Here is a 13,150-nt window from a genome sequence, read left to right on the forward strand (position 1 = left end):
GACAGGCATGGGAAGTGCAGGGTGAGTGGCAGAGAACACACAAGTGGACAAGCCTAGCGAGGAGGGCCTATGTCGGGGTAAGCTTTGTGCCACTGAGCGACAAGAGGGCACCCTCCCCGCCGGCCGTGGCCGCTGGGGACTCGAACTCACGGTCTCGTCCCGCTGGCCTGTCCCCCTCGCCTGACGCCTCCGGGGCTGCCCAGCGAGACCACAGCACCCATCGTGCCCTGCGGCACCAGACCCTGCCGGACACCGCAGTGCTTCTTCGCTTGGCATGCTGGGAGACGTAGTCCTCTTCGTGCCGGCGGGACCGGGCGGGAAGACAGCCAATAGAAGGGCTTCCAGCGGAGCCTCCAGCCAATGGCGCTCGAGAGCTGCCTGCCAGTCCGGGCGATTTCCAAGGGGAGCGTAGTGTCGTCATACGTCACGTCGCGTCACGTGAGGGGTGCGCGGGGCAGGAGGTCAGGGCGCGGCGGGGCGGTGGCTGCTGCCAGCGGAGCCGAGCGGGGCGGGCGGCGGCCGCGGGCATGGAGCTGGGCGCGGTGCTGGAGGCCGTGGAGGGGCGCGGCAGCGCTGAGGCGGTGGAGCGGGTCCTGGCGCGGTACAACGAGGAGGTAACGGGCCGTTCCCCTCCCCTCGCGGTACGAACCGGCCCCTCAGCTCCCCCGGCAGTATCGCAGCCCCGCGGGGCCCAGGGATGTCCCTGCCGTTGTCCCCCGCGTTCGGCTCTGCGGCGGGTCCGTCGCGTAGATCGCGTCTGCTGCCGCTTCCCCGGCGTCTCCCAGAGCGCTGTCCTCCTTCTGCGCAGGGGTGTCGAGCGGGCCCCGCGCCTGGCGGAAGCAGGCTCCTGAGGGAGCGCACAGCCAGCAGTATCGCGGGTAGATAACGCTCAGTGCCAGGTTCGGCCCCCCGCGCCCTCTGTCTTGCTTGTACTTTACATGCCTGACGTGAAGCATCGCAGGTTATCGGTTATCAGGCTCTAAAAAGAGCTGTTCTACAGTTTGTTTCCGACGTCTTTTAACCTGCATGTACCCCAGGGAAGAGGCTGGGAGAGGAACACTGAAGCCTCTCGGACCATTGTGTACCTGCTCGGCTGCCCGCAGTGCTGCCCTTTGCAGGCAGTCGTCCGTCACCAGGTCTGGGTTACGTACCGGGGAGCGGCCTTCCCTTTGCACTTGCTTCGGCAGTGACAGGGTCCATGTGCAGGGGAACAGCTCCGCAGTGGGACTGGGGTATGTCTGAAGTGGACTGCAAAACCTCACTTGGTTTTATTACATTTCTGGGCAAGCAAAGGGAAGAAGGGAGACAGCTGAAAGCAGGGTTACAACAGGTTGAGCTTTTAGTGCTGACAGGTATTAAGAGTACCTAGTACTGCCATTGCAGCATGGTACATGTGTGCTGAGTAAAAAAGTGAAGGGAAGGTGGTGTTGGGAAGTAGAAATTGGAGTGAAGCTAGATGTTAGATGGATTCCCACGTTTTCTCTCCCTCCCCCTGCCCTCTCCATCTCCCACCTTTGATAGGGAGATCTTGACACCTGGAATTTAATAGAGCAGAATAGACTGTCTCTGAAGATCACATCTCAACCCATCAGGTGTCTGTGACTGGTACACAAGTATCTAAAGCTCGTACTGACTCAGAGTTTGGCTATAGATGTAAATGCTGTTGAGTTGAACTATCTGCTGAAATTTAGGAATCTGCTGCAGGAATAAGCATTCAGGTGTTTAGTTAAAGATTCCTGGCTCTGTCATTAGAGGGAAACCAAACGAATGTGGACTGGTGTATGGTTATCCTTCAGCCTCCAAGAGATGGCTTGAAGTTTTCTGTCTTACATGCAATATGTAGTTTTAACTCTATGTTTTAAGTCTAGCAGTGGCAGTAAGTGGTATCTTGCAGTTTCTGTTCTGTCTGTATCAGATGTCTGTATCAAAGACATTTAAAGTCTTTGAATGAAGTCTTGGGGTTACATGTGTAGCTAAATACTTCTTCTGAAGTCTCAACATGACATTTCTCTTGCTGTGTTTCTTGTTACGAAGTTTGCCTTAATGTTTCCTACATTTCTCTGTGGAACATGTTACTAACTTTGTTATCTTGCTTGTGGGCCAGCAGAGACAGGCAAAGTACTCCAGGTTCCAGATCTTTACCTATGCCTCTTCTGGGCTTTAGGTTTCCTTATTTTTTTTTCCCAAATAACAAATTAAATATGCCTCAATTGAAGAGAAAAGATGGATTAAATGTATTTCAAAGGTGCAGGTTGCTGTAGAATAACTATGAGAGAAGTTCGTAGGTCTGTTCTTGGTCCTCTATGCTGTCTTGCTTGCAATGAGTATTCCAAAGTTCTGTTCCTCCAGTGTTTAGACTGAAGGAACTGTCACTACACTTCTGTTGTAAATTTCCAAGAATGTTCATGTGCAAATGCAAATACTGCCTTCTCTTGGTTAATTTCTCATCATTTAATGTTAACTTGCTTTTGGCTGGCATTTTGCTTAACTTGTGTGGTTCAGTAGTATTATTGGGAGCCCTGTAAGAGAAAGGAAAAGAATTATTTTCCTACTGCCATCGAGGATCTAACTGATATTGGTAACCTTTGATGGTAGAATAGATGGCCAAGGCCCTTCTGTAATTGTCGGCTTGTGTCAAGAAAGGTAAGAGGCCACTAATGTGCTATGAAGGGTCACTTAGTTTTCAGTCACTTACATGATATACCAAGTTGTATACTGTAAATAATATATTATCAGTAATGGAAATTGAGAAGCTGTTTGTCATGATTAATCACTTGGAAGGTTTGAAGATGTTGTTAAAATAACTGCATGGTATTATTGCTGTTGTCTTTGACTGGCACAGTAAAGCTTGTGTCCTATGAGTAGTATTTCACTAGTAACATGCTTCAGGAAACTGAGATAGAGCTAGTCTCAACTACTATTTGAGGTGTTTAACAGGAAATGAGTACTCATTGTTAGACCATGTCTATCTTGTGTTTGACTCTTCTAGAGAAACAGATATCTTGCTAATGTGGTTTGGAAATAGCCACAATATGGAAACTGGTAGATTTTGTAGTGAGGCTTATTTGATTTGCTCTACTTGTTTTCTGGGCAAGATTATACTGTGGTGGTTCTGATACGGGACATTTTAAAGTACAGTCAAAAGCTTGCAAGCCAGAACTGCTTGGGGAAGAATCTGAGTAATAAGGCGTTTGTAAAATACAAGGCTATAGCTAACGTTTTTTGCATTGTAAAGTGCCATGTGTGAGGTTGTTAATGCACATCAGGAACAGCCCAAAGATAAAGGGTTGCTCTGTACTGATAGTGATTGTGAGATTGTTACTTGGAACCACTTACTGAAGCTCATGCTGTTGGGTTGAAAGGGAAAGGGACATGAGTTGGCATGATTGTGGCCTCATTATCTGAGGTTGGTTTTTAGCAGGCTCCTAAAGTGTTACAGTTTTTTTGCAGGTATTACATACGTAGCAGCTGATACTCATGTAACAAATGCAAACTGTTCTCTTTTTTTGCAGAATCGGACCATTTTCAGATTTGATCCAGCAGATGAAGACAAAAGAAAGGTAAATACAATAGGCCATCAAGCTGCATCCCTGCCCTGGTTAGAAGTAAGAAAAGTAAAAGCAGTCTCTTAGCTGCCACTGTGAAATGGTGCGAGTAGTGATTATAAAGTTCTGGTTTAATCTTTTGTTTCTTCAAAGAGATGTGACAACTACCCATTCCCCTTTTTTTTTTCTGAAAGAGAAAATCAGATGCCTCCAGCAGAAACACCTGTCTTGACTGAAAGTAGTAACAGAAAAAACCATAAATAATTGTATAGGGTACAGATTTGGGATGGGCTGGAGGAATAAAACCAGTCTTATGTATCTGCTGAGATAAAAGTTTTGCAATACATTTTTCTATTTTCTCTCTTCTTGCCAGGTAGGAATATCACAGCTATATTTCTTGTCTATGTTAGCTATTTAAAGAATACTAGAGATTAAGAGACAAGTGCAGAAGAAAGCGATGGAACGATAAGGGAGACAGAGCTACAGAAGTCTGTTAATCCAAAGGTAGCTGTAGTCAGTGGAATGTGTGCTGTGTGTGTCAGGTTCCAAAGACGGGAAATGTTTATGTGTTGTAACATGGAGCTGTACAGGTGTGTTAGGGCTTAACAAGTCTCTGGAGATCCATTCACAGCCTCGCATTTAAAGCTTGGACATGGGTTTTTTCTTTCCTGTTGTTATTTTTATGGTGTAATGTGTAATGACAAGACCCTTCCTTTCTTTTTTCTAATTAGATTTTGGGCTGATTTGCATACTTACTCAGAAATGTTTGTTAGTGAATGAGGCTCCATGTTTCCACTATTTCTGAAATAACCTGAGCTTGAAACTAGAATTGCAAGGTTCCTGCAAGGATAGCTTGTCTCAAATTGGACACACATTGATTCATTCCATGATTTTGTGCAAAATCTAATATTTCCACATATTAAGTTGGGGGTTTTATGGTAGAAATGGGTGGCATAAGTCTGTCCTTCGTATTTATACAAACCCATTGGTTATGTGTATTCTAATTTTAAGTTGCAGTTCTTCACTATTACTGAAAGATGTTTTAGCTTGGGTTTATCTATGGCTTTACTCAAAGTTGATGTTGAGTAATGTGGTGATGGACTATGTGTGTCCTTTTTGGTCTGTAGAAGAATTCAGGTGGGATCTTCGTTTGGTTTTCTTATTGTGTTTGTCCTCTTCCTTTTTTCCCTCCCCATCCCTTCCACCTCTTTTACCTTGGGAATGAGAAAGTGTCTAGTCTGAGAGAAAGTGTCTAGTCTGAAAACTGAATGCTAAGTAGAGAACATAGGAAAGGAGAATAGATCAGAAGCCAAAATTGGCAAAAGCTAAATAAAGACAATGAGTGGCGGGGTGTGTGTGTAGGATTTTCTCTGTGTAGTTGTATTTGTTTGCTGGGTTGTGTTTTTTTAACAGCTACTCAACTGCACATGTTCGATATCCTTAGTATCTGTACAACATTGAGCCACTCCCCTTTCATCCTTCAGTTAAGGAAAAAAAAAAACAAAAAATGCTTTAAATTGAAAGGTAAAGTAGTAGTACATGCTCTTACTAGGAGCAAACTAGTGAAGTTGCCACCAAAAGTCATGAGGGTTACTCAAAGCCTGCATGATGTAGTTTCATGCTAGTTCAGAAACAAGTTGCATTTTTTTTTTAGTAATACCAAAATGCACTTGAGTTGCTGATGTTTGCAGTTCTGCTGCTATTAGCTTGGCATGACTGCAGTGAAAGAATGTTTAGACAAAGGGTCACAGTGCATAATGAAGTCATGTGGGGCATGTACAGAGGGACTTCAAGATTTTTGTCTTTGGCTTCTGGTGCTATTGGAAACTTGCCATATAACCTGATGAATGCAATACATGCCTCTTACCTGTCTGTTGTTGCATATTGGGTTTGTTCATGCCTAGGAGTAAATTTGCTTTTAGTTACTTCAGCAAGACTCGCAAACTTTTTGTAAATCATTCATGTGTATGCAAGAGTATAAGTAAAAGAACAATAGTAATGCAAGTTTTTTTCTTCTGCCTTATCACACGGCTTTAGTCATGACCTTGGAATTACAGCAAGGTTGTGTAACATAGGAGTAACTGTGCATTATGCTTTTCTAGTTTAAATACTGTTTAGGGAGAGGGCAAGTTGTATACAACAGTGACACATACAAAATAGGAAAGACAGAAAGGTCAAAACTGTGGCTTGATTACAGAAACTGGGTACATTGGACAGCAAAAATTGTTCTCCTGTAATATGGCTGTCATCATGATGCTTTAGACTGTGACTAAATTGGCAGTGAGTTTGTAATGCTGAACTCCAGGAGGAAAGTAGGTTGTGTCCTCTAGAAGGCAGGAAGAGAGGTTATGCTATCAAGCTTGTCTATCTGGACATAGCCACAAGATTAAAACCCACAAGATTTGAATGTGAGTTATTACTTGTCCTGGTGGTTCTCTTTAATGATGTATATGTCTGTATTGTCCCACGTGATTCCTGCTATGGATATAGATTAGTTGGCAATCCGTGTTGTACTGTATGATCTACTCGGATACCAGCCACATCAACTTGGTGCCATTCCTTAACTTGGTGTATACTAATAAAAACCATTAATTTCTGAAAGCCTGTTTTTGGTTTGTGTGTGTAAACAGTATAAAAGTTGCCAACCAGAGGTAATGTGTTCTGGAGCAGAGGTTGAAATGAAGGCATTGCAGTTGTTTCAGAAGAGCTTAAACAGCTCTTGGAAATCTAGAATGCTTACTTGTCCCGACCAGTCCAGAAGTTCTTGACAGTGTTTTGCTGGAAAAGGTTGAATCTTCAGAACTGCTGTGCCTCACAGCAGTGTTTTATGGTTGACACAAACAGTTGGTTCTTCAAGTCTATGCTCGAATCAGCTCCAGAAAATTATTATCTGGTATTATGACTAGGCAGTCACCTTGGAGAAGAGGTGTCAAGTGTAGTGTCTGCCTCTGGAATTGACACAGCAGACACTTCAGCTCAAGACTTACGTGTCCTAATACAAAAAGGAAAGGGTTTTTTTTAGAACCACATTTCATCATTTAATAGCTTTGTTCTCTCTTGTTTATACCTTGACAAGTCCAAATCCTGCTTCTGAGGTAGCAACACATTTGTGCTGTTTACAGACTTAAAAGGCTGAGAAAATCACAGCACCGTTTGTGTCTTGGGAACATCTGTCAGTACTGATTCCCTAGCTATCCATGGCCTTCCACAGCTGGAAGGAGCTACAGCACCATTTACCTGGCTAATATAATAGAAAAAGTAAATCTGTCCAAGATAGCAGTCAAGACTGACTTTCAAAATTGGATGAAGATGCTGAATTTAAAGGAGGAAGGGGAAAAAAAAAAAAGGAAGCAGCAGCCAAGTATAAGAGTATTACTCATAAGCCATATTCTTAGCAGGGTCTTCATGATTGATGTATTTCCTCTTTAACTCTTGTGTTTTCTCTGCTTCACCTTTTGTAGGGCTTTTAACTCCTTGTTAATGCTCTACTGGTTCTGCCTCACTTGTTGGGTCTATCCTGTAATCTAAATCTTTAAAAGCTGAAATCAGGTTTCTTGAACTTAATGAATCTAAAATGCAAGGCTTTCTTTAGTGGGAAGACAATCAGCAAAACAGTCTTTTCCCCCCGTGCTGCTCTTTGAAAGCTGGTGAAATAGATGATGGTAAATCATATCAAATGTTTCGTGGGCCTTTCTCTTCTAATTAAATTCATGATGTGAGGATATTCCTTAAGGCTGTGGACTGTACCATATTTGAACCTTGGAAGGATGTGAGCAGTAAAATATGCTGATGGGGCAAGATGCCGTCACGTTCTAAATCTCAGCAGAACCTCATTATTAGATAGTGCTGTTGACACTGTGACACTTCTGGGAGGTCTGAAGGTTCCTGCAGCCACAAAGACGCAGAGCTTTTCTCCTCCCAGTAACTTTATTCGAGCTTTTAAAGTCTGTTAGTGAGTGACCAATAAAAATACTAAGCTCAAGTGCTCCTGTGGACACCCTGTGTGGTATCTTAGTATTAATTGCTGTTATTGTTCTGACTTTACTGGAACCCCCTAAAGGAGTACCGATTGTTAAGAGAAGGAAAGTTACTAAGTATCCTTCGTTAATACTAAGCATTTGTTATAATTCCTTTGGGTCCTGCCTGCTCCCATCCTGCATTTTTCAATTTTTGTATCTCATAAGGTTTCTGCCAAGCCATCTCATAACACTCTTCTTTCACCTCTGGTTACAGAGGTTCTCCCTCTCCCAGTTCAGTGGAGAGGGCAAGGAGGGCTGCTGAGAGTGCAGCAGCTATGCAGAATTTCACCTTTCTGTGACCTGAACCAAGGGTTTATTCCACCGGTTCTGACAACACAGATTCCAGTGTGTTCTCCTTGCCTTCCCTACAAAGTGCCATCTCACCTGCGACTTGGATTTCTGATATGTCAGAGCTGGCTGACTCCTGCCAAACATGTCAGCCTCCTGCTGTCAGTGTGGGCTCAGCAGTGAAGTTTTCACGTGCCGAAGGCTAAATCGTCAAGGAATACAAGTGTACACCTCCCATTTCCACCCACATGTGTCCACAAAGACTAGGCAAAATTTGGGCATGGCCTTTTCAGAGGAGCTTGTCTACTTGTCAGCACAGTTCATTATAAATGTTATGTGGCTGTTGTCTTCCAGAGAAATTGAAAGCTTGAACTAACTTTTGATATATTTTTGGGCTTACTTTCTTACTTGGAACCTAATAGCAGAATAAAACAATTATTTTATTGTTTTGATGCTGCTCTTGTTAGCAGAAATGTTCTTATGTAGTACTTCCAAATTATGCCTCTGTGCTCCTCTAATCTTTTATCTGTAACTTGCCAGAAACGTAGCTTCTCTGGTTTTCTGCAGCACTGGTTTGCATAGTCTACTGAAAATACAAGAAATGAGGAAAGTGTTTAATTTTGCCTTATACGAGGTGGAGAGGCACTTGTGTTTTAAGAGAAACTTCAGAAACATAGAGAGCTACAGAAACTTGAGTTATAAAAATTCATGTACAGTTTATTGTGGTTACTACTAACATTCCTGTCCGTCTACCTGAAAATTGAGTAGAATCTGCTTTGAATCTTCATGTTTATAGTAAAGTAGAAGGTAAGTTTGAGGAATAGATAACAAAACAGAGTTGGTAAACAGCAGCAGACCTATGTGACCTGTTGGGGAAATACAGTTCCTTGTGAGCTTTCTGTTTGGCACTACACTTGGTTTCATTAACCATTCTCACCACTGAACAGCAACCGAACTAGGATGAATTAAATTAAGAACATACTTCACTTGAAGCCCTAGAGACAACTTAAATAAAACTGAAATTTGAAAGTCATGAAAAGCATGGGTCAGAAGACAAAGTGAGCTAGAGAGACTTAAGCCAGTGCAGGTGAAGGAAAGCATTATTTAGTGCCACTTACAATGTTCCTGTTCTCCTAAATAAATGTTCTCTGGCATATAATACTTGGAAGAAGCCAAAGACATGGTGGCTTCTGGTTTATCCATGCTAAGAGTGAGCAAGCGCTTACTGTTAGTTCTGTGACTTTTCTTTGCCAGCAATTAAAGAAGAGTGGGGAGGATTAATTTGGTTCTTGTGGACAGTTCTTTAAAAAGCTTAATTTTTGCTTAAGTTAAGCCTAATAAGTGCAGTAAGAATTTGGTAAGTCTGACATACTCATATTGCTCTCCATGTGCTAATACACTGTTCTGTCAACATGTATGAATTTATGCCTTGAAATGTACGAAGAAGTCTTAAGACTGTTGATCCTCAGAAATGAGTGAAGGTGATACAAAACCAAGCACACTTCCAGTGTTCTTCTGTTGTAGAATTCCTGTTCTTGATGGGCTTTTCTCACAATTTTGTTACTAGTATGCTCTATTACTGAGGAAAGTGGAAAAATAGGAGCAACGTCTATTTCCAAGTCAATATGATGACAGGTTGGGGTTTTTCCCCTTTGCTTTAGATTAAACTTAATTGCTAAGAAGTGTACCGCTCCTGGTACTTACAGCATCTATGGCATAAAGAAAAAATAAAGGTGCAGAGAAAAACAGATAAAGTGTGCACTCTGTTTCTGTAATGTTTAGCAGAACTTCTGTTGCTCACCTTTAAATTGCAGCTTCTCTAGCACTGAACCATCTGTGTTTAAATTAAATGCTATGTTTAATAAAGCAGTGGTGTTTGCTTGGGTTTGAAAACTTGTAGAATGGAGACCGTATTCTCTTGCTCCTGCTCTAATCTGAAAGCCTGTATAGGAGAATGATTTGCCAAAGGGAAAGAAGCAAATAAAGGGAAATTGTCTCCTTTTCTCACCAAGACACTTCTTACTCTGGTGTTGAGAAGCTACAGTAAACTCAGCTGACATAACATAGCCAAAGTTTACTGGTCTTTGAATTGAAAAGAAGTTAATATAGGTCAAGCATGCTTTCTAAACATCTTTGAGCACAAAGAGAGGAGGTAGAAAAGGACCTTGTGCGCAGGCACCCCAGGGCCAAAGAGCAAGATCATGAAGTACCCTGTTTTTCACAAGCACTAGTATCCCTAGCTGAGGTTGAGCCTGGAAAATAGAAACACCTGTTAATAAGCACTTGGAGTGCTTTCCTTTCCTCTTTGCCTCCCCCTTCTTCCCCTTCCAATCTAATTAGCCTGTAAACAAAGATGGCGAAGAAAATGGAAGTAAAGAGGTGATACCTTTTTGCCCAAAGCCACACAATAGGTCTGTGGCTGAGCAAGGAAGAAAATGCAGGTCTCTTGTATCTCAGGATGTTGGTTTTTTTCATATAGGACTGTGTTGCTGCTTAGTATCAAGAGTTGTTGCTATCAGGATAAAGGACCAAAATGGATTGATATTTTACTTGTCAAGATGACAAATGGGTATTTGGGGGCTTCCTTTTTTTAACATGAAATAAAATTTGAAAATATTTAATTATTGCACTACAGCATAGACAAAAGAAAGAGCATAGCAAAAGAAACTGGCTTAACCTTACTGAAAGCAAGGAAGCTGAGAATTCTTTAATTTGAGAGAAGCGACTGTATAATTTTTAAAAGGCTAGAAACTGCCTTGATTCCATGGAAAAAGTACATGAAAAGCACTTTTTTGCTGTAGCAGAACTGATGAAAGTCAAACTCCTTTCCGAATGTTGAGAGAACTCAAAAAAAAGAAATGTTAAATTCATACAGTAGTTTAGGGAATAGCAATAAGCCTCCAAAACTAGGACAATCATCAGATGATATTTTGTGTTTTCATTTTCAACCAAATATATAACATCTGTACCCCTTAGTTTATGCCATGCTAATAGTCTATGGGGTGATAGAAAAAGTACCACCTAAAGAAAGAAAAGCATAATAATGCTTTTGTGGTCACATCCTTTCCTGTTTCTCTTCTCTCTGGGGATCACTTCCCTCACACCATCAAGGAGAAAGCAGAAAATGTGCTGTATAGCATTTGGTTTAAGTTGTCTCCAAGGTGATTTCCTAATAGGGTGAATTTTGCGTCCTTCAAAACTTCCCATGGATAACTCTTCAGCTGTAGTTAGATGCTGTACTTTTTCCTAAGCTCCTATTGGCACTTGAGATCAGCCAGCAATGGTTCACTGTCATGGATTTTGGCAGTATTGCAAGTGGTATTATCATAACTGAATGCTGGTTCCTTTAAAATCCCTCTTGATGGCTCACCAGGGTCTAAGTCCAGAGAACTTTGCCAGCAGTTCCTAAGTGATTTTCACTTATGAGAGTCTTAGATCTTAAAAAAAAGTGTTTTTTGCTGTAATGGCTAGGAAGCTTAGTAACCTGTTCTTAAGTTTGTGATGGCTTAGTTGTTAATCTAGTGTGCTAGTCTAGTAGCGTAATAATTGGTGCTTTTAAGAATAAATTCTAGCTTTGTTTATGTTGGGAAATCTTTTACACAGCCAAGGCTTCAGGAACTTTATTCTGTTTAGTCTCTATCTTTTGTACAGCTATTCAGAGTTAAGAATCCTTTGTTGCTGCATTTCACTAAAATTTGAAGCTATGAGATGGTGGTTTTTATAATCTTGAATTAGATTGCAAAGGTAGTCTTCAAATGTGTAGAGGGAGGGTTAGGCTTCCACCTTCCATGGCAATTCAGTGGGGGTTTGGTGCCCCTTGGGTTCTTCCCTGCAGTGCTTTTGAGGTTGCAGTTACACTTCTGTAGCAGCAGGTGGGTACAACTTACGGGGTTGGAGGGGAAAATCAGTCTGAATTTGGGAGGATTGGTCTCCTTGTAGTCAAATGAGTGTTAAGGTTTTATCTAATTGAGATTAAAGGCCAGAGCACCAGATGGAAGATGTATATAGACTCTGCTGCTAACAAAACAGAGTTTAAACTCCCTTCAATTTTGGTGGGTATTGATCAGATAATTTATGAGGTGATCCTTGGTATTTAAAGTCCTAGAAGAAACCTTCAGCACTGTTAATGAAAAACCAGATATATTTCTGTGCTGCATTTATTTACTGATAAGGCAGGCTGTCTGGCCCAGTGTCTCTGAAGTGTTTCTTCATCATCTTGGTTTGGGGAAGGCTGATAACTTGACTTCTTATGATGTTAATATGGTACTGCTACACAGTTCTGAAGAGTCCAGCTGGTAAACCAGTGGGAAAGTTACTGCAGACCACCTTGTGGCAGCTGATGTTAACAAGGAAGGATGTAACTGCTAAGTCTAAGAAACGGGTTAAAATGTGCTTAACAGAATCAGCTGTCCTTTTCCTGGAGTTCTGTGAAGTGTCCGTTCAGTTCTGTGTTATTCTTCTAAACCAGACAGACCTGGTTGCTTCAGCCTGCAAAAGCTGGGTTAATTGTATGGAAAACTCTTTTAACAATAGAAACAAAATTCTCCTAAGGCATTGAGCTGTGACCAGGTAATTTGACTGTGGATCTAGACTGGTGATTTTTTTGTTTCCGGGCATCTCTTAAAAAATGCTTTAAAGATGTCACCTTCAGAAACATTTAGTGCAGGTCTGACATGCTGTGCTCAAGTCAAGGGGTTATACAGATCTGTAGGAGCAGCATTAGGTTAATGTTGAAGAACACTGGAAACTGTACTTGAGTATCTTTTTCCAGGTACTTGTCCATGAAATTCCCACAGTCAGTATCTGTATACCTGTGCAGGTGGTCAGATGTGGATTTTTTATGGCTGCAGTGCCTGTAATGTTCTGACGATGACTTCTCATGTTGCCTGTGTGATAATAAGAGGTGGAGCTCACTGCTTGTTTTCAGACTCTTACTGGATTAATCTAGTCAGGGCTGTGGAGATGCAGTTACAGTCTTGATTGTCTGGGTGGTGCTTTTGGGTGGGCTTCACCGCAGGACAAGCATACTGGAAATCATATTGTGAGTTCCTACTGTCTGACTTTGTTTACAGATTGTCTTTTAACATTGTTGAAGACTTGGGTTGTTTTCTCCCTTATTCTTCTGATGTGTCTGTTCTAGATTTGCTTTAGACTTAATTTTTTTTTTTATTATTATTATTTTTTTGGCTTTAATCACAAGTGATCACAGTAACAAAACTTGCTTGGGTGTCCCAAATGGAACTTTTGTTTGGAACTTTAGGCTAGGGTGATAAGCAGCTTTGCTCCTGACCTTATTTT

At 41.8% G+C, this 13,150-nt stretch overlaps 1 protein-coding gene across 2 annotated transcripts in view; it reads left to right on the plus strand.

Moving 5' to 3' along the window:
- The first annotated feature begins 467 nt into the window (after positions 1 to 467).
- The window catches only part of RIC8B (RIC8 guanine nucleotide exchange factor B), a 37,311-nt gene continuing 24,628 nt past the window's right edge, over positions 468 to 13,150 (plus strand). For both annotated transcript variants that reach the window (XR_009741798.1, XM_061445046.1), the window contains exons 1-2: positions 468 to 614; positions 3,513 to 3,560. Coding sequence is in view for 1 of the 2 variants with exons in the window: in XM_061445046.1 (XP_061301030.1) it covers positions 528 to 614; positions 3,513 to 3,560 (135 nt within the window). In the remaining variant the exon portion in view is untranslated. The remainder of the gene's footprint in view (positions 615 to 3,512; positions 3,561 to 13,150) is intronic.

Source organism: Pezoporus flaviventris, unplaced genomic scaffold, assembly GCF_033815535.1.
Source record: "Pezoporus flaviventris isolate CSIRO_AGI_PZ_B2104156 unplaced genomic scaffold, CSIRO_AGI_Pfla_v1 ptg000002l, whole genome shotgun sequence".
In the NCBI taxonomy this organism is placed as follows: Eukaryota; Metazoa; Chordata; class Aves; order Psittaciformes; family Psittacidae; genus Pezoporus; species Pezoporus flaviventris.